The sequence below is a fragment of the Brachyhypopomus gauderio genome, chromosome 14, assembly GCF_052324685.1.
Source record: "Brachyhypopomus gauderio isolate BG-103 chromosome 14, BGAUD_0.2, whole genome shotgun sequence".
Taxonomy (NCBI): domain Eukaryota; kingdom Metazoa; phylum Chordata; class Actinopteri; order Gymnotiformes; family Hypopomidae; genus Brachyhypopomus; species Brachyhypopomus gauderio.
The window spans coordinates 14,585,443-14,608,470 of NC_135224.1; the positions used below are offsets into that span (position 1 = coordinate 14,585,443).

General features: G+C 40.8%; 2 protein-coding genes across 6 annotated transcripts in view; one reads left to right on the plus strand and one right to left on the minus strand.

The window, feature by feature from the left end:
* Nucleotides 1–7,448, minus strand: part of kcnt2a (potassium channel, subfamily T, member 2a) — a 30,497-nt gene extending 23,049 nt beyond the window's left edge. The window contains exons 1-6 of the mRNA XM_076972082.1: nt 7,354–7,448; nt 4,363–4,444; nt 4,070–4,129; nt 2,673–2,747; nt 1,683–1,766; nt 1,373–1,467 (exon numbers count right to left, since the gene is read on the minus strand). Of these exons, the coding sequence (XP_076828197.1) occupies nt 1,373–1,467; nt 1,683–1,766; nt 2,673–2,747; nt 4,070–4,129; nt 4,363–4,444; nt 7,354–7,448 (491 nt within the window). The remainder of the gene's footprint in view (nt 1–1,372; nt 1,468–1,682; nt 1,767–2,672; nt 2,748–4,069; nt 4,130–4,362; nt 4,445–7,353) is intronic.
* Nucleotides 7,449–9,643: 2,195 nt separating this feature from the next.
* On the plus strand, nt 9,644–21,135 carry LOC143475387 (coagulation factor XIII B chain-like). Of its 5 annotated transcripts, XM_076973242.1 has the most exons (10): nt 9,655–9,827; nt 10,439–10,621; nt 13,098–13,271; nt 13,373–13,549; nt 14,357–14,413; nt 19,895–19,939; nt 20,109–20,270; nt 20,373–20,522; nt 20,780–20,796; nt 20,997–21,135. In XM_076973242.1, exons 1-10 carry the CDS (start codon nt 9,776–9,778, stop codon nt 20,997–20,999), a joined length of 1,020 nt encoding a protein of 339 aa, XP_076829357.1. In that variant the 5' UTR covers nt 9,655–9,775; the 3' UTR covers nt 21,000–21,135. The 5 variants fall into 5 exon arrangements, with proteins under 5 accessions (XP_076829359.1, XP_076829355.1, XP_076829356.1 ...); XM_076973241.1 differs by having other exon boundaries at nt 9,653–9,827; nt 20,780–21,135; XM_076973240.1 differs by having other exon boundaries at nt 9,647–9,827; nt 20,373–21,135.
* Nucleotides 21,136–23,028: the final 1,893 nt, after the last annotated feature.

Sequence of the window (23,028 nt, forward strand, 5' to 3'; positions counted from 1 at the left end):
CCATATATTCAGACTTTCGTTCCATATATTCAGACTTTCGTTCCATATATTCAGACTTTCATTCCATACTCTCAGGTTTCATTCCATATATTCAGACTTTCATTCAATATTCTCAGGTTATATATTCAGACTTCATTCCATATTCTCAGGTTTCATTCCATATATTCAGACTTTCATTCCATATATTCAGACTTCTTTCCATATTCTCAGGTTTCATTCCATATATTCAGACTTAGCAGTCATTCTATATATATAGTTTTTTCCTGAACGGCTTGCCATAATATGTATGTATGTATGTATGTATATATATATATATATATATATATAATTTTTAAATGCCCACATGAAAGAAATAAGGTAAAATTCAACAAAGCACATTTAGCATTTTAATGTAATTTTAATGTGGTTAGATTGTACAAAATAAAATAACTGATTAGACAAAAAGAGTAAATGGCTGATATAAGGTCTTTGGTGGCAAGGGCTTGTTTATTCCTTGCAATAAAATGACGTCACAAATGATAACAGCTCTTATGTTCTTAATGGTTGTGAGTACTGTGGAAATGAGAGAATTGTCTCTGTGTGGCTGCTCTATTCCCCTTAGTGGCACTCATTTGGTGGGGAAATGGCCTCGGAAGAGTGACCAGCACTAAAAGCATGAGGATTCACATTAGTGATCAGGCTAATGGCATCATCATCGTCATCACTGAGAGGTCATTTACATGAATAAAAAAAAGACCATTTAAAAATGAATCCATCAAGGGGGCTTCTGATCCCTGGTCCCAAGTCCATTGTTTAAAAAAATGTTCATGTTTCCTGTTTTCCACTAGCTATAGAGGCTCTTTCCGTCTTCAATTGTAGATTGTAGACTCACCTGTTTGTTGAGTACTTAAATGACCACTAACATCACAGATAGCACTTGTTGTCCTAGTACTTTACATTTTATGTTAATTTATTTCTATGTTTATTTGCATTTCTAGGTATCAGTTTTTGAATTCCTTTTGTTTAAGGCTGAACCTATATTTATTTGCAATACTAGGTAATGGCACCGATCCCTGTAGTTTATTAGTAGTCTAGTTCAAGTGTATGTTGAATTCTGACCAAGCTACAGTACTGTCTAGGATGAATTCAGTAAACAGATGCAAAGCACTTTGTAAGAGCATCTGTTAAATGCCCAAAAATGTTAATGTAACACCTTTGCCAAACTATATTTGTCTTAAACAAATTTAAGCTTAATCCATTGGATTAAAATACCTTTTTTCACTATTAAGAATATGTATTTAGTCAGGGGTGTCCAAACATTTGACTGGTAGTGCATTCAGACATATGTATTTATACATATATGCAGCATGCATGCTCTTCACCAACTACTCACCAAGTGAAAATGAGGCAGAGGAGTGTGGAGATCAAGATGAGGACCTGATTGAACATGGCTGACTGTGTCCTCTGTATGGCACGATGAAAATCATTCTGAAGGTAAAGAAAACAAATTATTAAGATTAGCATTAGATATCATAGTATGCATGAACATCTTTTGCCATTTTTGCCATGAAACCATCCTATGAACAACTTCATGTTAATGGTCATAATATTTTTGACCTACAGTATATACCATGTATTAAACTAATAAAGTAATAACACAATGTGCACTTATTATTTATGTAATTCATAATATCCAAACTCACAATCATGTTCTCTAGTGTATATTTAGCCAGCCAACAGTTGAGGAACACAGGGATGAAGAGCTTCTGCAGGGGACTATACAGGAGCTGGCAGAGGAGAGAGACTAAAGGCTCAGCACATCTCCAGAAACAGGCAAAATTAACATATTAGTAAGAAATAAAATAACACCTGAAGGCACTTGCAAAATCCTGCTCAGTACACTCAGTTCTGAAGGTCAAATAAACTACTAGCCGCTACGCCCGTTTGTTATGTGCGGCAGATCTTTTTAATCTCCAAAGCAACCATTACCGCAAAATATTGAAATAATTGTAGTTTTTGGTTAGTGTGCAGCATAAGTATATGGAAAATAATACAGATTTTCTTTGTTGTGGTTTTAGACCATTGTAACAGTGTGCTGAGCACCCAGCCAGAGAGACACGTCCACTGGTTCACACACAAACAGACACCATAACAGTCACAATTTGAAATATGCATATGAAATATGCACATGTCATGTTTGAGCCTACAGCTGAGAGCCGGAGACATTACTGCCAGTACTATATTCATATTTTATTCAATTAAATTCTTTACAATCAATGCTGAGCATTTTGATTTTGTGTTATGTATATTTCCTCTATTAATTTACGTTTTCTCAGGACTTACTGTCCCTCATTATGCCTCCTCTATGACTCTAAGAAGCATACCAAGGGGTTTATTATCTTTCTACCTGGTTCGACTCTGGATTGTTCAACTGCCTTTTTTGTGGAGCCCTTGGTTTTGGTTGTGTGTCTTTTTGCCTTTTTGTGTATTAATTCAGTTTTTTGTCCCTGCGCTTGATGCTGCATTGTTTTTTGAACCACTGGCATTGTCCCTGATGTACCTACAGACTACAATGTGGATTTATGTTAATAAAACCACCTGTTTCAAGGTCTGCACATATCTAACTCATTCTGGAATGTCACAATAAACTTGTCATTATGGATTGAAAAACTGACTTCACAAATTATACTTACCGTTATCAGAAATGGCACCGTGTTGATAATCTCCAAGACAAATGTTATTCTAAGTATCTGTTCCCATAGATTTCCCTAGGGTAAGGAGACAGGCAGGCTACAAATTAAGCAGTCATCAAATAAGTATATAAGTATTGTTCAAAGGTTATTTTGTGATTTAAAAAACAACTTCTAAGTACTTTACTGTCCATTTTATTTCATCATAAGTGATCAAATTTAATATTTTGCTCCCGGATGAGCTTACTGATGTTTCTTTGACAACATAAACACAAACATTAGTAAAAGATGTCAGAGAAAATGTAAATGTCACGGTAGGACAGACCCGCAGCACAGGGGAAATGCCCACTAAGTGTCACACCACCACGTCACTCCCTCGCTCCCAGTCACCGGTTTACTGACACACCCCTCACTCGTCACCTGCACCTGTTTGTCATTTACCTAAACACTTATGTTGTTTCTAGGTCCGCCGTTCAGTGTCATGTATTCATCGATCCTGTCTACTGTGAGCCAGCACGTCACATGTACTGAATGTCTCATTTCAGGACTTTGCCTCCATTGTTTGCTTGTCCTGAACGCCTTCTGGCACTCTGTGTGCGCCGTCTCTACATTGCTGTGAGCTGTACTCTTTCTCATTGGTCATTAAAAGTCATATCTGCTCCCACCTCGCCTCCTGCTGCTTCTTTGACGTCCATGACATCACAGTAAATCTCCATTCAACCATAGACAAATCAATTAAAGCACGACCACAGTGAAGAATTCTGATTCCATGGTGGAAAACAATTAAAAATATTTTTTTTTTATAACAACTTGGTGCTGCTAAATATACTTGAGAAATCATCATCTATTATCTCAGCAAATAAATTTTTATCCTCCTTAGGCAAATGCACACATTTTTAATTTTGCTAGACAACATGTAACAGTGTTTGGGCACATGAGGTATGGGACAATTATTTCAGGTTCTTTTAATGTTTCTGTTAAAACGGCACCTTCCCTCAGTGTCATCACTACACACTCCAAAAAGGCCAAAGATGAGACTGGTGATCTTGACCCTGTTACTGTATTCAACTATAAGAAATACTTCACTTAGATCTGATATTTTACACTCACATTACACAATGGTTCAGCTATGTACCTCTCTGACACTGAACACATATCAGAACTGAATCTCATTCTCTTTTGCACAATACCCTTTTGCACAAACAGCATAAACACTTGCTTTACCTATAACTTGCATTTTTGCTAAATCATTGGTCAGAAACCTTTTGTTACAAACAAAAAGTTTAACTTTTTTGTTAAAAATGTCCTCAAATGAACTTATTTTTTACAGAAGAAGGCTCTAAAGACAATTAGCAGAAATTCTCCAACACTGACAGTCTGCAAGGGACAGACATTCTTACCTTGTAACTGAGGTAGGTCAGAAGAATTGTCTCACACAGACATATGACTGCAATAACGACCTGCAGAAGTCACATATGCAGTCAGAGGTCTGACACACCACATATATCAGAGAAATTACTTTTGCTCTTTATCCATTACTACAGACACAAGCCTGACTGTAAGGCACCCTATATGTTTTTAGATGTACCTTAGACGTTTCACATTTGAGCTTAGCATGCAACTGCTGAATATAATTACACCTCCAAAATTCTGTCTACCTCAGAACAACACAGCTGTATTCATTTGGTTTTACCTGCAAAGCCCATAAGAATATATTACGTTCCACCCAAATTATTGGAGCCCTGTCAGAGAGGAAAAAATCTGCTTTAATCATGCTGGCAGAATACAGGTTCATCACGTTTATTACTTTTAATCATAATTTCAAATTTTTGTCAAAACTTGCCAGTCAATCCCGAACAGAGTGTAGTTTCCGAAAGTGTCATCCAAGCTGTGTAGGGAAAAATGTGAAAAGTGTGGCTCGCGAAATATGAAGAAATGCTCCACAAATGAATAATGCAGCATTATAATCAGCCAGTGACAAACTGGAGAGAGGGAGAGTGATCAGAGGAGGCAGAGCGAGAGAGCATTCCCACCAGGTTGGGACATTTGTGTGACTAATGCTTAGAGAAAATGGTTGGGAAGAAAAATTTGAAATGTGTGCTGAAGCAAGCAGGTAATTCACAAAGAGAACCTTGGTGAGTGCAGTGATACTACTGCAAAATACATTCTACAACACATTTCTCACTTTAAAGGGGATTTTTACATTTTATACAGTACAAATAACAGTTGAATGTAATTTTATCTCTGTCCTCACATCTTTGTCTCGCAACATTTTCTTGTTCCTCCTTGCCAAACTGCAAGGAAAGGAAGTAAAACTAAGAAACTGAACAGTTAAAGTTATGATAGCCACTCTATTTAGCTTGGTACAGCGTTTCCAACTACTGTTCTAGCAGATCAATACATTTGTATGATTAAGCTTTCAAAGGCATTCGAAACAATTAAGACGTTGTAACCTCCTTGAAAGCCTTTACATGAACAAGAATTTCAAATAAGTCATTACAAGGAGCATGTGTGTCTGTATGATCCAAGGTGTGTGTGTACAATGCATGTAATATAGGTCTTGAATATAGTTTGAACTAATTAAAGCTTTAATTAGCTTTAACAAATTATTCCAGCAAGTGATGTAAAAACTATCATAGGTGTCTTGACAGTGAGTCTAAAAATGTTTACAAATGTGAAAAAGGTGAATATCTCATTCAAATTGAATCACGGCACAGCACCCCAAAGTGGTTTTTGACTTTGTGACTAAATGTTTGCCATCAGTTTGTTTACTTGCTTGCTTACATTTAATAGCACTGCTATCATCACACATCCTGTACTTATTGTACTCTACCCTTTCTTATACAGATTTATTCTTGTATACAGCTGCTATAATGATGTTTTGTGTGTGTTTGTGTCCTTCAGTGTCTTGAATTATGCATATAAATAAAATGCTTTACTTTTTGTAGTAGCCTCTGGCTTGCTTATAAGGGATCTGGACCCATACGATTGAAAAGCTTCTTTGTGACAACATGTGTTGTAAAAAGCATTATATAAATCAATTTGAGTTTGACTTTGACTTCATTATTTATCAACAAATTCTCTTTTAAAGTTAAAGTAAAGCTACTGACGTATACCTAAACATCAAATGTGCCTGCATAATTATTAATTATTAAGATTCCTTGTCCGCTACAAAAAGATAAATATCACTAAGAGGAGGCTACTCATATGCTTTTTGGTGGTGTGACCATGAATAACATTTGTTCAGTTTAGGTTCTGTATAATAAAGCCAAAGTAGTTACAGAGTACTTCCTCTGAGTATCTTACAAATAGGTTGCATCTCTGCATTTATTAAATTGTCAAAAGTCATTATCAGCATTTTTCTTTCATGGAAATCTGATAGTTTTGAAGGAAGTACTTATCATACCAATTAATGCTTGTAGCTTTTTCAGAATATTCTCATCTGTGCCCTAAGGATCCTGAACCCATTAACCTCATTCAGAGCCTGATATGTTTCTGTGTAATTACGTTTCCCTTTGACACTCACACTAAAATGCGGTGCTGACAATGGTCTCCCATAACAGGCCTTGGGAGACCCACACAAGAAATGTCTGATGTGGCCATATATTTTCAGTTACTTTACCATGCATCCTCCTGGCCACAGTCTTCCAGCACCCGACATATATACAAAACGCAGCTTAACATCTTGAGTGAAAAGTGGAACAAACGTATTCTGAGGCCTGAAAAAAGAAACAAAGGCATTTTCCCACAGTGATGTTCCTAGAGGAATTTGATTAGGTGAATCCTGGTAAAGATACAGGGATAATCAGGGATATTAAAAATAGTGTGCCTCATCAGCTGTGGTGCACTGTTTGACCGTAACGTTTACATTTTACTTACTTGATCTTTGATTTTTTATGAAGAACATCTTGAGTCTTTCCTTTAAAGTGTTCTCATTAGTACAGAGTTCAACCTGAACTCTGTGAAAATGACCATCAGGAAATAATGACATAACAGTGAACACTGCAGTAAATTACTGAAATAATAACAGTGGATATTGCATTAAAGTTCAACAGCAGGTCAAAACATTTCGAATTCAGTTAGAGCGTCATCAGGAACCCTCATCTGTGATTGATTATAAGGATTCGAGTTCCACACAGAATCCTGGCATACAATTGCAACAACTGCCTCCCATATACACTTATTTAATTCTATCAGCAGGTCCCTTGTTGAGGGCAGTATAATGATCGGTGCACAACCCTACACTGCTGGCAAAAAAAAAATCTAAGAAGCCTTGTAACATACCTGAACCTAAAGTACTGAAGTAATACCAAGAAATACACAACCACGTACATTATACAGTATATAATCAAAAGGAATGTTATCAAGGCACTGAGATTTATTTTAGATAGAGTATAAAAAGCAGCAGTTCCCATTTTTCCCATCAGTGCTTGCAAACTTATATTTATATAGATATTATAAATATTATCATTTTCTGCCATGCCATTTTTTTTTCTGTAATAACCTGGCTGTTAGAACTTTCTTTATTATTATAACCGTTTTAAAAGGGGATTTTTATTTTTATCAATAGTCTATTTAAATGTTTATTTGTCTCATTAGAGTCAAGGATACCATTTCGTTTGCCTTGATGCTCAGTTATCGTCTTTCAAATTTGAATAATTCCTAATTAGAGGAAAATACTTACTTGTCATCGTTTTGCCATGTCTGGTCGCCAAAGAGCAAATCACCAAACCTGTAGCTTGGAGGCAGGGGTGGAATTTCATTTTCAGCATCAACCATTTTGCCCCAGAATCGCAAGAACTTCAAAATCTTCTCCAAGAATTCCAGCAGCGGGTTAAAATTAAAAACGCAGTTGCAACTTTCGCATTTCAAAATTGTTCGCTTCTACGTGGATGCACATAAAATTAGGCGTAGCTCATTTCTAAGTGTATTGTTGTACAAACTGTCTTTCTCGTGTGGATTAGAATGATGCGTCTCGCGTTTCTCCAGCGCCTAACCCAGCACATGACATCACCGGGATCCCCTGTCGCTTAAATTGTTCTATAAGATAGATAATGGAACATGAAAATATAGGTAGCAAGCTTGGAGCTATTACATTCCCCTGCTATCCCTATTAATTATATTAATTAACCATATTAATTATATTCATTGGTAAATATAGTTCGAATTTGATGCAACATACAATAAACGTTTGTTAACTTGCTAAAACACTTCCACAAGAGTATGTGAAATATGCATTAAGTTCAATTTTAAATTTATAAACTCTGTATATTAATTAAACATGAGTTACAATTTAACTGAAATTAAACAAATACAGTGATAAAAAGAGACAATTGTGGTAAAAGTAGGCACAAATATTAGACACACAGATACAGGTTAAAAGAAAAGCACCTTTATGTAGGGGAAGCTAACCAGTAACTTGAGTTTTTAAACTCAAGTTAAAACTTCTGGATGTATCTTAGTTAAAGCTGGAAGGTTATTCCATAATTCTGGTGTTTTTATCTAGCCTACAAAATCAATACCACCATACAGATGTTTTTCGCTTCTAGCCTTGGAATGACTGGGGCTGTTCTTTGCTGTAGATTCAATATTCAAGATACTTTAATGCCATTTGTACTCATATTTTGGGCTACTCATATTTTGGGTGGCTGGGTGGTTAGCACGTTTGCCTTTCAACACTGGGGTTTTGGTTCAAGTTCCTATCTGAGTGGAGTTTCCATGTTCTCCCCGTGTCTGTGTGGATTTCCTCTGGTTTCCTCCCACAGTCCAAAAACATGGAGGTTAGGTAAATTGACAGTCTCTGACAAATTCTCCCTGAGAGTGTGACTGTGTGTCATTCCTTGTTCAATAAAAACAGTTGTCTGAGTGTCTGTGCTTGTGTGCCCAGTGGTGGATGGTGCTCTGTCACTAGGGTCTGTCCTCTCTCCCCTTCCTGCACCCCATTCATTCCCCCAGGGGGCTGTGGATCCCAGTAGAGAGTACGCTGTGTGTAATTGGCTGCTGCTTTTCACTGGTGTGTGATTGGTTCATGTAAGACGTGTACCTGTGTTAAAATTGTAAAGTGACCTTGGGTATCTTGAAAGGTGCTATATAAATTGAACATTCATTCATTCACATAAGGTTTGGTTCCAACCCAATAAAAGAATAAAAATTTGACAAAAGACAAAGGAAATAAGGAAATACAATAAAATAAATAAGAGTATATACATGTTTTTGATGTGCTGTGAGAATTTAGATGTCCAGTGAAATTAGTTAGAGGTTTGCTATCAGCTTGACACTGGCAGGGAAGAAGCTTTTATGGAACCTGGTTGTGTGTGTGTGTGTGTGTGTGTGTGTGTGTGTGTGTGTGTGTGTGTGTGTGTGTGTGTGTGTGTGTGTGTGTGTGTGTGTGTGTGTTTGGATCCATTTAGTGCTGGATGTAGTGAGTAGGATGGAGTATGACCTCGATGATGTGATGAGCCCTCTTTTTGCATCTTTTGTGTGTATATAGTGTCCATAGATAGAAGTCTAGTGTTCATAGATGGAAGTCCAGTCCGTATGAGGTTTCTGCTGTGGTAAGAACTCTTTGGAGAGCCTTCCTCTCTGCCTGTGTAGTATTTCCATACCAGACAGAGATACCAGTGGTGAGGAGACTTTCCACCAGTCCTTTGTAGGCCAGCATGAGGGGGCAACGGTTCAGCCCGGTCTTCCTGAGCAGTCTGATGAAGTGTGTTTGCTTCTGCTTTCTTGCCATGACTGCCGTGTTTGATGACCAGCTCAGATCAGATGACATATGAAGGCCAAGGAATTTGTGGCTATCCATCCTCATCACTTCATAACCCCTGCTGTGGAGGGGGTGCAGTTTGGGAGCTTTCTTCCTAAAGTCAATGATGAGCTCCCTTGTTTGTCCTATGCTGAGGATAGTTAAGTTCACTTCTGAAAAAGTGCTTTTCTGTGTAGGCTGTTGAGCAACTGAGGGCGGGACAGTATTTGCAGTTTTGCAATCCTAGACTTGTGGTTTCTGGTAAGCAGAATCAATGGGTAAATAACACACTCGCTATAAAGCAGCTTGTTTTTAAAAGGCTTGTGCATTTCTTTTGGTTCAGTGGTTAGTTGTCTGTGAGAAAATGAGGATTATTATTCTGCTTCTCTGCATTTGTTCATCTCAGGCTGAGAAAGGTAAGGTCTCTGGACTGCTCCAGACAGCCTCTTCAGTGGTGGAAACTTATGCAGTGTTTTAATCCAAATGATTTAATCTCTGCTCAGTGAGCATGCCGCAGCATTTACAATAACGTTAGTAAATGGAAATAAATAAAAAGAAATAAACTGAGATAGTTATGAAATGTCAAAGATATCCTATTTTTCTCTTTGTCGGTAGTTTCCTGTCCGCCCTCATATATTACAAAATGCATTTATATCAGAAAGATATACATGTCATGGGGTACAATTACTTTTTTTACTCATCCATAGCTTTTTTCAAAATGATCTATGCAATTTATGTAACTTTTTTTTGGAGCATAGTTGGCAACAGTATGTTTGTTTAGGTATAGAGACTTGTTCTGTACTGCTGGACAAGGAGGTGGGCAGAAGGGATCTTAACCTTCTGTCCTTTGAGTTTTACAAGTGCTGCAGTTTTGAATGCATGTGCTTGTGTTTCAGTAAAGATCATTAAAATGAGGTTTTCCAGCACTCGCTTTGCCTGCCTGATGTAACTGTATTTCAGCTGACACAGACCGACCATCAGGACAGAACTTAAATCACACGGATGTCTTTGTTTCCTTCTTTGATAGTTCTAAAAAAGTGTTTACCTCCAACAATTCCACATGGTTTTTTGGTTCCTGAGAATGATATCTACGAACATGGCGCCATCGTTTTTTATGGCTGTGGCAAGGACTTGAAGCCTGCCATCAAAACATGGGTGCCGGAATTCAAATGTGACGATGGCAAATGGTCCCACAACCCTGAGTGTATTCGTAAGGACTTTTTACAGCACATGACTCCTTCAGTGTAATTTACAGAAAATTGTTATCTTGATTTTGTTGTTCTAATCAACTCATCATGTAGTAATTGTCCTGCTACATTGCTACCTGTCAAAAGTGAATTTTTATAGGGTTTCATAGGATTCAAACTTTCCTCTTGGCCCAAAAAATATACACATAATCCTGAAATAGCCTTTAACAAACCATTTCAAACTGTGAAGTTGCTACTATTTTTTATTGTAATGTCACGGTACGGCGGCCCCCTACCGGTCGCCTCCGTCCACAGCGGCAGTTGTTGTTGTTGTTGTTGTGGTGGTGGTGTTCGTTTGTTTGTCTATATATGTCTTTGTACCAGTTGACCGCTGGTCATTATATCCTTCATTTGGATCAGTTTTGGTTTGCGCACTATTTCAATTAAATGATACTTTTTCCCTGAGACTTGGCTTGATCGCATCCTTTTTGTTTCGCTCACCCTGCCTGTCACAGAATGACCAGCCACTTTCGGAAGCCGCCAGTCTGTTCTTTCTCCTTCGTTCGTGGTCATGTCTCGTGGTAAGTGTTTGTCTGTGTGGTGTTTTGTGAAGAGTTCTGCCACGCTTATGTGTTGTGTGTGTGGCACGGCGAGGACCAGGGCTGTCTTCCCTGGGAAAACTCTTTCATGTTGTGTGGTGTTAAAAGTGTGTACATATGAACGGGACGTGTGGATCAGTGTGTGTCGCTCGTTTGTGTTATGTGTTAAATGTTGTGTGTGTGACGCGGTCGCCGCTCGTCACTGTCACCTCGCTCCCTGTGTGTCTTGTGTTTTATGTGGGGAGCGACTGCGAACCTGAGCAGCGCGTCACTATTGTACCGAGCGCGCATGTTTGGGTCTCGTCTGTTCTTTGTTTGTACACCGTTTTTTGTTTGTCTAGTCTTTGCGTGTGTGTTTTGTCCTAACGTGTTTGTGATATTGTTCAATGTAATTCCACGCATGCTCCTCCCCTTAAGTGTGTGATTGGGGGGGGACCGGCTGTGGTCCTGTGCCATGGGGAGTGGCACGGAGGGCGTCGCTCCTGAGGGAGGCCCTGATTAGGTAAGTGGGGGGTTTTCCTGATTTGGAGAGGAGACCCTTCCCCCATTGTAGGGGGGATCAGGGTAGTATGCGTGTGTGTTTTGTGGTGGTGTGTGTGTGTGTGTGTGTGTGTGTGTGTGTGTGTTTTATGTGCAGGTGCTTCTCCCTGGCGGTGGATCATAGTGTTCCTGGACCTTGTGGAGGTCTCCACCTGGCAGGAGCCCCCTTATGTTGTGGGGTGATTGGAGCCCGGTCATAAAGAGCCTCTCTCTAGAGGGCTGGGGCCCCCGGATGTTTGGGGACCATGGGGCTCCGGTCTGAAAAGCTCCTGCTGAAGATGGAGATCCTCTCTCCTGCTCGGGGTGACCAGGAGGCCCTTGGGGGCTGTTCCCCAGCCCGCGATAGGGGTGCTCTGGGCCTCGGTCTCTGGCGCTCCTGGGTTGGGTGGAGTCCACCTCGTAATGGGAGGCCCCGGCTGGGGATGACTCCCCAGGAGGCTGGGGTGACCCCTAGCAGAAGGCAGGGGTCAGCTCAGAGAGGAGGTAGGTCCGGGAGGTGACGTGGCCATGCCTGGGGGAGGTAACCTGCACACACATACACCTCGGACGGATAAGGAGCCGTAGCTCCTCGTCCACACACTTGAGGGGCTAAGCGGCTGAATGCCGGTTAGGGCGTGAGGGCCCTGTGACAGACCAGGGCGTAAATTTGTGTTGTTGACGGCCCAGTCGGTCCAGGGTCCTGCCCAGGGAGGTGAGCTAACCTGTGTTGTGTTTCAGCTCCTGGACTGCAGGGGGTGTGTCCCTGCCTTGTCCCTGCCTTCCTGCCCCTTCATGTTTTGTGTGCTGCCGCTGTGTGCCACACACCCAGTGGAGGGGAGTGTGGCTTGGTGGGGGGGTCTGTCACGGTACGGCGGTCCCCGTACCGTGCTGCTGTTGTTGTTGTGGTGTTCGTGCCTCAGGTGGGCGGAGCCCGCAATCCGTCTCACCTGAGGATCGTTTGTTTGTCTATATATGTCTTGTCTTTGTACCAGTTGACCGCTGGTCATTATATCCTTCATTTGGATCAGTTCACGGGTTTTGGTTTGCGCACTATTTCAATTAAACCATACTTTTTCCCTGAGACTTGGCGTGATCGCTTCCTTTTTGTTTTGCTCACCCTGCCCGTCACATGTAAAATGTAATTCCCAAACAGATCTATTTATCTATTTAATGAAATAGATTCAGTTAATCTAACACAGAACTGAAATGAAATTAAATCCACTGCATTTGAAGTTCATATATATGGTTCTTCATGTTATTTAAACGTTTAAATATAAACATCAATCGTCTTTCAGTGTTCTTTAAGTTTTAAATTTGAAAATTGCATGTCTTCGTATTTTGAACTCTAAATGCTTGAATATGTTTTTATTTCTTGCTCCAGCTAAAAGTGCATGCATTGCAACAGAGGTTTCACATGCCCAACTCCAGGATGAGTTCAATAGATGGTACCCTAATAATACCAGGGTTCAATATGTATGTGACAAAGGCTATGAATCGAAGAAAGTTGTCAGCGCAACATGTACTGATGGAAAATGGACACTACCAGTGTGTACACGTGAGTATCTTTTTCAATGCCTGCAAAGAAACACATCAGCATTTAAAATAAATGAATGTGTTTAATTATTAACATGGCAAGGTGATGTGTTTTCATTGTAGGACATATTTACGCCTGTGGTCCTCCTGACCTGGTGGACAATGGAGTAGTTTTAACACCATACAAGGATGTTTTTGGAAATGGTGAAATAGTTAAATTTGCATGTAAGAATGGATACAAAATGGATGGTATTGCATATAAGACATGCAATAAAGGAACATGGACTCACGTTCAATGTGGTAAGATTATCTTTCATACTTCACGCTAATAATGTTTCTTAATATATGTGAATGCAGACCAAGTGCACAAAGGATATCATCAGTGTTCTTGTCCTGAAAACAATTGTTTGTACTTCATTAGCATTTGACAAATTCTGAGTGGACTAAGAGAAGCAGGCCTATGGCTTCTTGGCAGTAGTCAGAAGCATAGAAACCCGTTTTGGTGGAAAACAGTGGTGTAAATTAAACCAAACTCCCTACTGCCCCCTTGTGGTTTCCTGAAGCAGCAACAGGGTGGATCTTATAGGTCAGCGTAATCCTTACAAGTGTAAACTGAGATTCTACTGCTTGGACAGTCAGATAATAACACCTATGTGCTGTGATGGCACTGCAACACAACATGAAATAACAAGTATCACCTGCTAGAAACAGTCCTCAGTTGCTAACTGCTGTACCACAACACGCTGGCAATGTTGAAACGGCTCCAGAACGCTCTTCGTCATGTAGGAGGAGCCGATTCTCGGCAATCCACTTGCATAGCCTAATCTAAATACAGTGCTGAAAGTGAATATGAAGTTTGAATGAAAATGAATGAAGTTTTAAATGTAAAAACACAGAAGTGTTTCATGTCTGCAGAACATCACTGTGGGAGACATCAACTACTGTATATTGCAGAGAGATGTGGAGGGCAGATCTGTGTATTAGCCACATCTGACCCTTCATATATCAGATCTGTGTCTGAGCAATGCAGCCTGAATGGGTCCTTCAGACACTCTTAGAAGGTTCTAGAAACTCTGCTACACTGTCTGTTCTATATTACTGTTGCAGAATTGGAGAGGGCAACTCTTGAGATTGCAAAGCCTACTCAAAGACCATCACTGCCTGGTGAGTTATAGACATAGTTTATGAAAAACTTAAAAAATTTGTATCACATTATAATGCTCCAAGAAACCAAAACAAAACAAACCCTTATAATTTGAACAATGTTTACAGGTCACAATGATAATGACAGAACAGCTGCCTTTGATAAATAATAGATAAACTAATACATAAATAATAATAATAAAGGATCAGAATCAAGCTTTATTAGCCAGTTATGCTCACACATACAAGGTATTTGGTTGTACAGTGCGGCAGCAAATAAATGTATCTAGTGGCAAAGGGAGATAGATAGGTTGGCCAGAGAGGTGATAGTTTCACGAGGTGAAATAGGGAAGTCGAGGTGAGACTATACTGAGACAGACTATACTGCACTTATTTCTGAGCTTATGTTCAATATATATTCACAGACAATGTAGCAGGACAGAGTTGATCAAACAAGCGAAAACTCTAGATGAGACACACCTAAATACACGAACAATGACAAGGAACAATTGAGGCATATAATGATGATATAACGAGTGACAGGTTATATGGATAACGGAGATGAACACACACACATGCTAATGCGTCAACAAATACAGGTACACGTGGACAAACACGAAGGTAAACACACATACAGACCCACCCGAGGGAGTCAGGGGCTGTAAAGTGACAGTATCATAATTAAAAATTACACTACAGAATGTGATAAGATGGCCAGTTATGGGAGAAAGTCTAATTAAATGTGTACATCAGTTTACATTATAAATATTGAATAAAGATGTAGATCCTATGTAGAATCCAGGATCAGTGTGAGTGTGATGTATGGAGCTATTATAGTGTCACCAGAACCTGAACCTGAAATCATTATTACTTGAAAAAACAGTCTGTAAAATCCTCGCAGGTATGCAAAAATTCGAGTTAAAATTCAGGTTCAGGTCGAAATTCAGGTTCGGGTCGCAATTCAGGTTCGGGTCGCAATTCAGGTTCGGGTCAAAATTCAGGTTCGGGTCGTAATTCAGGTTCGGGTCGAAATTCAGGTTCGGGTTGTAATTCAGGTTCAGGTCGAAATTCAGGTTCGGGTTGAAATTCAGGTTCAGGTTGAAATGCGGTTCATCCGGGATACGTAGGATGAGCAAACAAACTCAGAGCTAATCGAACTGCATCTGGCCAATCACAAAACATATCAGAGGTCATTAAGAGGCGCGTCTTTCTGCTAAATTTCCTGTAAGAGTGCGGTCCCTGTTTGGCGTGTAAGTAGCATGTAAGCAGCACGAAAGTGACCACTGTGCCACCCAGAAATGGCACCTTGTGGCAGCTGCCACATAATCGTGGCACTTAGTGTGACCAGTGCTGCGTGACTGTGGTCTCCGTTGTCCAGAAACGCCGCCTGCCTCTGCTGACAGACATCTAAAGACTCTTGGGTGACTCTGCGTATCGGCCACTCGCTTAAAATCATCCCGACGAGCTCCGAATCGCCATTTGTTGAAATGAAGATGGTTCATAACTTTTGTTTAAAAATTATGTTGAGTGAAATACTAGCCGACATCCAGCTAGACAGCTCTATATTACTAGTTCAGAATACTGTTTAGCGATAACGTCGAATTAAGATTATAGGAGGGTACGTGAATCTACAGTGGTAGACCGTTAACGACAGCACTAAATTTAAAGGGTTTATTATTATAGATGTATGGTTATCATTGAATGTTCCTACACGCCATCAGCGTCATTTAAACCTCTGCGAGCGAATGGCATCGCATTTAGTATTTGTGCAATTTGTAGTATATTTCGCTTTGTATTGGTTTATATTGTTAGTCTAGATTGTCAGCCGAGCGGCTCCCGACATAATCGTTAAACAGCATCCTGAACTCGTAGTTTGGAGCTGTCGTCAGCTCCGAATCGTTCACCCAACATAATTTAACAAACAAAAAATATAAACCATCTTCATTTCCACGAATCCTACAAATGCGATGCCACTCGCTCGCAGTGGTTTAAATGACGCTGATGGCGTGATGAACGTTCACTGATGAACAATCTGTAATAAATCTGTTTTATGTTGTGACGTGGGGGTGAAGTGTTATCAGTGGGAGGACACTTGATGAGAAGAGCATTTTATATAAGGGATTTCACATTTAACATTAAATTAACTACGTTAATATAATAGAAGACACACGGACAGCACGATCATGATGAAGCATGACTAAACTAGACGACACCACAAACCACTACAGCGACACAACACGGATTGTAAATGACAGCCTTATATTTATTTATTTGTTTATTATTGAATATTTGATTATTCTGCTACCTCCTGTTATCGCTGAACTAAACTTTCGGCACGAGACTTTCAGCGCGAGCTCTTCAGCGCGAGTTCTTCTGTGCGCGTTCGATGTACGTTGCTCCAGAGTTTGAAAAAACACAAGAACAAACGAATTACTTGTTATATTCCTTGTTGACACTTGTGGAAGATATTTTACTGTAGTTGGCTTCGTTTTTTTTGTGTTGTTGTATGTCAAATGTAAAACAAAGTTCAAACTTAGCGCCCTTGGAAGCAGAAGGAGGTAGGAAGAAAAATTGTATTAATCCAAAAGAGTGATTTATTTAATTTAAAACGAAGGGAGATGTGATTGTTGTTTTGTTTTCAGTAAGAGCTGCGGCTCATAACATAAAGTTGAGTTCATGTGCAAGTTTGCTAGGAGTGACGCATTTAAAGTTTGGACCCTGTTCTACACATTATCTATGAGGTATGGTGCTAGGGCATTTGTGTTTATTTTTTATTTTTTGCCACATTTTGTAGTTTTCACGGTGTCAAATGTCGGTGGCGAAAGAAGGAGAGAATAAAGATACACCAGTCGAAGCTCCGAGCATTGTTTGTGTGATTAATCCAAGTGGTCCGCTACACGGATGACTAAAGCGAACATACCAGAGAACGAGTACAGATAAACACGAAAACACTCAAACTTACCCATGCACAGTGGCGTGCACAATTAGACCCCAACTCTGCCCTTTATCAACGAAAGTGCCCTTTTGAAACTTCGTTTTTTATTATTATCATTTTACTGAGGTCGGTTTGAAATGATCTTTTGAAAACCTGAGCGATTAAAAACAATGCCCTGAAATGCGCCACCACCTCGCACACACCCGACCTCTCTATTCCTTTGTCACACCAGATGCGCTGCAGCAGCAGTTCAGTTCAGCGAGTGGAAGGAAGCGTCTTCAGCACAGCACACACGCTCACAGATAGACTTCTTCTCCCGTCCCCACCAGCCAGGTCACATACACATCAAGTCAAATCGTACCGTTTGTCTTCTAAGCCCAACGTGAAATCATTTTGTTGTGCAGTAAAATGTCTCATACAGCACCAAAATGTCTGTGCACGCCACTGCCCATGCACACACCACATACTCTCATACAGAACACATACTCTTTAACGATAATGTCGAATTTAGATTAGTGGTAGACAATGAGTGGCAGTAGCCGCTCGGTGGTTGATGGCTGATGCTGCGGTGTTACGTGAACTGTGGATTTTGGGGAGGTTGTTTTCTCTTTCGGTTAATTTTGGTTTAACAGGTGGATTGCCTCGGTACGGGTGGATTATGTCGGCCAATCGAAGATCGTGATTTGGATGAGGGGGAGGATATTCGGCTTCATAATCTGCATGACGGAGTTGCTGGAAGTTGCCGGGAGGCGACACGAGCATTTATTGCCTTTACGGTTGTGTGTGACTTTTGAGAAACTGTAGCTCATGATTCTCATGTGAGAGGTGAGGGTTTGTGCGATAGCTTTTGTCATGAATAGCGTTGTAAAAATCGCCACCATGGAGTAAGAACGTAGTAGCATGTGCACAATTATATAGACACCCATGCAGGGATATTTTATAAGAAACACCAGTATAGAGGCAGGCACCGTGTATGTATATTTGTTTGAGATTATCGTCGTAGATATATTTTCTTTATTTATGTTAGTAAGGTGTGAGTCTTGCTTTGTTAACTTAGTGTAGTATATTTTGTTTGTTTCTTTTCTTTGGTGCCGTCTACTGCTCCTTTCCTTGGTTGGTTTATGGTCAATCGTGTATTTTTGTACGTACGTGTCTGTTCAGTGTTTTGCTGCGTAGAAAAGGCTCTTCTACCCATTACCACTCTGCAGTAAAGCGTTTTCTTACGTATCCGTCTGGTTTTCGCGTTCTTCTTTAATTTCATCTTGTCCACTACGCACATGCTACTACCCCACACCCCAAACCTAGACCCATGACATCGTGGGGTCGTAACAGACGTAATCTAGACTAACAATATAAACCAATACAAAGCATATACAAAATATACTACAAATTGCACAAATACTAAATGCGATGCCATTCGCTCGCAGAGGTTTAAATGACGCTGATGGCGTGTAGGAACATTCAATGATAACCATACATCTATAATAATAAACCCTTTAAATTTAGTGCTGTCGTTAACGGTCTACCACTGTAGATTCACGTACCCTCCTATAATCTTAATTCGACGTTATCGCTAAACAGTATTCTGAACTAGTAATATAGAGCTGTCTAGCTGGATGTCGGCTAGTATTTCACTCAACATAATTTTTAAACAAAAGTTATGAACCATCTTCATTTCAACAAATGGCGATTCGGAGCTCGTCGGGATGATTTTAAGCGAGTGGCCGATACGCAGAGTCACCCAAGAGTCTTTAGATGTCTGTCAGCAGAGGCAGGCGGCGTTTCTGGACAACGGAGACCACAGTCACGCAGCACTGGTCACACTAAGTGCCACGATTATGTGGCAGCTGCCACAAGGTGCCATTTCTGGGTGGCACAGTGGTCACTTTCGTGCTGCTTACATGCTACTTACACGCCAAACAGGGACCGCACTCTTACAGGAAATTTAGCAGAAAGACGCGCCTCTTAATGACCTCTGATATGTTTTGTGATTGGCCAGATGCAGTTCGATTAGCTCTGAGTTTGTTTGCTCATCCTACGTATCCCGGATGAACCGCATTTCAACCTGAACCTGAATTTCAACCCGAACCTGAATTTCGACCTGAACCTGAATTACAACCCGAACCTGAATTTCGACCCGAACCTGAATTACGACCCGAACCTGAATTTTGACCCGAACCTGAATTGCGACCCGAACCTGAATTGCGACCCGAACCTGAATTTCGACCTGAACCTGAATTTTAACTCGAATTTTTGCATACCTGCGAGGATTTTACAGACTGTTTTTTCAAGTAATAATGATTTCAGGTTCAGGTTCTGGTGACACTATAATAGCTCCATAGTGATGGGTCACAAATGGTCAAACATTTTTTGTAGATCCCTTCTAGGATTTCTGAAAACACACAATAAAAACAGGCATTTCTCAATTCCCTTCACATAAGCTGATGAAGATTTCAATGAGCTGTCAGAGATAATGTTCTCATTGCAAATTTGCCTACACATATTATATGACGTTCTATTACATTTGTACAGTTAGACATTTGGCTTTTTCTCAATGTCAATTACAGGAGGAGATCACAAGATACCCACACACAGTGGTTCAGGATCTTCTGGTAATTAAGACTTCAGATTCTTCCCTCTGTTCTCCTTCAACAGAATCAAAACCTATTCAAAGTGAAGCTGTCTTTTGAATTACTTATTTTATAGATCTCTCTCCCTAATAATAAAATCACAGTAAACCGGTATTGCATCTTCAATAAACACAAGTTTGTCTTATTTTAGTCAGCCTTTGTGGACCTTATCCCTCTATTAAAAATGGGGACATGTTTGAACAACCAGATGGATTTGCATTAAAGGTTCAGTGTGCCAGTCTTTACAAACTTGAGGGACCAGATGAAGTAATGTGTGTTAATAAAGAATGGACAGCAGTGCCTATTTGTAAAGGTTAGTTGACTTAACACAAATACAATGTAAGTTTTCAAGTATAAATCAAGAATCAAGTAATTGAACCAATTTGCTTATTATTGGTTTTGATGTCCCTACCAGAGCCATGTAAACTGGACCAGAAATTATTTTATTATGATCAACCAGAATATATACAACATGGAGTGGTGAGAAATGAATATTGTGCAAGACCAAATAGTTGGAAAAACTTGTATGTCAAGTGTAATAATGGACGAGCACTCTACCGAGGATGTAAGTTTAAGTTGCCTGTCTCACATGGACAGTATACTGTCATATATGTCATGCAATCTAAACATATCCAAGTTTCTCCAGCTCAGCACAGTTACTATCAACGTGTTAGTCATCTTGCTGAAAATGGGTTTAATTCTTACAGTTTTTCTTAGGAAAATTTTAGAAGTGCTCAGCACATTTTTTTGCACTCCTTAGTTGATTTTGTTGAGATTGCCTTTGTTTCACAAGACCGTGATCTCTGTTTAATTTGTTTACAGGTGGTCATAAGGACTGGGTAAATACATAAACACATGAATATATCAACATTATAAGCATTTTCCCTTAAATCTCTATGCTATGAGTAGGAAAAATATGAGCCATTGGAGTGTTAATTCATCCACTTGATTGCAATGCAGTGTAGAGTGAAGTTGTTTAAAGTTGAAGGTCTTGTAATGGTGTTTTAGTTCGCCTTGTTTTTTTCCTTTTATTACTCAGTGATGTCTGTGTCGGAGGTCCACAGGGAGATGTGAAACACAGGAATCCATAAAGCACATCTGGAAAAACCAACCATCCTAATGTTTTTATCTCAACAAAACTTGTGGTAGAACAAAATAAATCAGATCCCAAATCACAAGCATGGTGGTATTTCTTTCTGGGAATATTTTCCCAAATATAGTGTACCTTAGATAAAGGGACAGCCATGGTCTAATGGTAGGGGAGCTACTCTTGGGACTGGAGGGTTGTAGGATTGATTTTCAGCTAGGTTATGATATGGATATAGATATGGGAAGACACTTCTGAAGGGGACACAGTTGGACGTGCACCAGCAGATGTAATCGCCAACAGTCTCTGTGTATTTGTCACGATCGGTGCGACTAGAAGGACGACGGATGAGTTCACTCTTGTAAGCACCGACGAAAACTATTTTAGTACAAATATAGCGCATACAGCGCATGTAAAACATTTAAACATACAACGTGGACTGACTCAAACAAAGACAAGCACGGGACACTGCGTGAAGACAGACCACATACGCCCGAGTGATCTTGAGATGAGCCACAGGTGAGACTGATGAACACACTCAGACACATCCACACCCACGAAGATCCACAGACACAAACCTCTAGACGTAGGCGACATAAATACACGCCCAAAGGGGAGGGGTCAGGGGCTGTACCGTGACAGAGCCCCCCACCAAGGGCACTACCTGTCCTGGGGTGCCAACAGAACTGAACGCCCCGAACCCACACCGATGGGCGGATCCGGAGCCCTCAGTCCTGCATCTGGGAGATGACCGCCCTCTGTGGAGAGTCCTCCACGAACAGCTTAGAACACCCTGGAAAGACAGGGGAAAACACGTTAGACAAACACAACGGTACATTCACGAACACACAGACAGGAACATTGATAGACAGAGGCACAAAAGGGAAAAGAGGATTCGGGAGAAACACAGGGATGGACACAAACACAGGCACAGACACACACAAAAACGGAGCCAGGTTTCACGCCTGGAGGAGGGCTGCCAGCGGGGAGAACGCTCCGGGAGCTGCAGGCGCTGCGGTGGGCGGTTTTCTTCCCACACTCGCCGCAAACCCTCCGCTGGGTGCGGTGCGACTGGGGGACGCTCCTCCAGCCCTCTCGATGGGCACGCTACCGGCTTCTTTGGAAGCCCCTGGGGGGCGTGCCGCAGGGTAGGTCTGCCAATGCTCGCTCTCTCTCTCTCGCGGACCCCACTGGGGAACCTCCCCTCCTCCCTGTGATCGCCCTCCTGGCCTGGCGGTGGGAGCGTTGTTCTCAATCTCCATCTCCTCCTCTCCGCCTGAGCTCCATCTCATGGGCTCCACAGGGGTCTCGCACCGGGAGTAGTCCATCGCGCTTTCCTCGGAGGGGCATGGAGAAACGCCCCTCCTCACATCTTCCTCCTCCGGGCATGGCTCCCTGTCAGAGTACACGGACAGAGGGGGACTCACCTCCTCGCCGTAACGCTCGGTGGGTGCCGAGCACAGGGATGGAGGGATGGATGCTGAGCACAGACACAGATGTCTAGACATAGATGACATAAACACACACCCAAAGGGGAAGGGTCAGGGGCTGTACCGTGACAGTATTCATCCAAGCTGTCTGAGGCTTCTTTGAATACATCCATATCATAAAATAAAGAGAGAATATATACTACCAGCAGTATCCCACATTTCAGCATGTTAATGCATTCAAAGGGCATGCAGTTAAATGTTAGACACAATATACTTAGGCTAGTAAACACAGTGGTGGCTTTTCGAATACATTGCGTTCAAAGATTACCGGTAAAAAAATTAAAGGAAATGTACTACAATATGGTTCATGTCTTCATTTTTATATTCCAGAATGTTTTATTACAAAATTACCCTGTGGGAATGGTGACAACACTGTGACAACTATGGTGACTAAAATGTTAAGTGCTTTTTCTCAGGCAGAGAGAATAAGAGTATGTGTCCTTGGTTTTAAGACAAAAATAAAACCCACTGGTCTCGGTACTGTCACGGTGACA

What these genes read in the sequence shown, in the direction of transcription:
- LOC143475387 (XM_076973240.1), top strand. Translation starts at nt 9,776, where the DNA reads ATGAGGATTATTATTCTGCTTCTCTGCATTTGTTCATCTCAGGCTGAG. An exon ending in TTCATCTCAGGCTGAGAAAG is followed by an intron (nt 9,828 to 10,438) that starts GTAAGGTCTCTG and finishes CTTCTTTGATAG; the next exon opens with TTCTAAAAAAGTGTTTACCT. An exon ending in CCACAACCCTGAGTGTATTC is followed by an intron (nt 10,622 to 13,097) that starts GTAAGGACTTTT and finishes TTCTTGCTCCAG; the next exon opens with CTAAAAGTGCATGCATTGCA.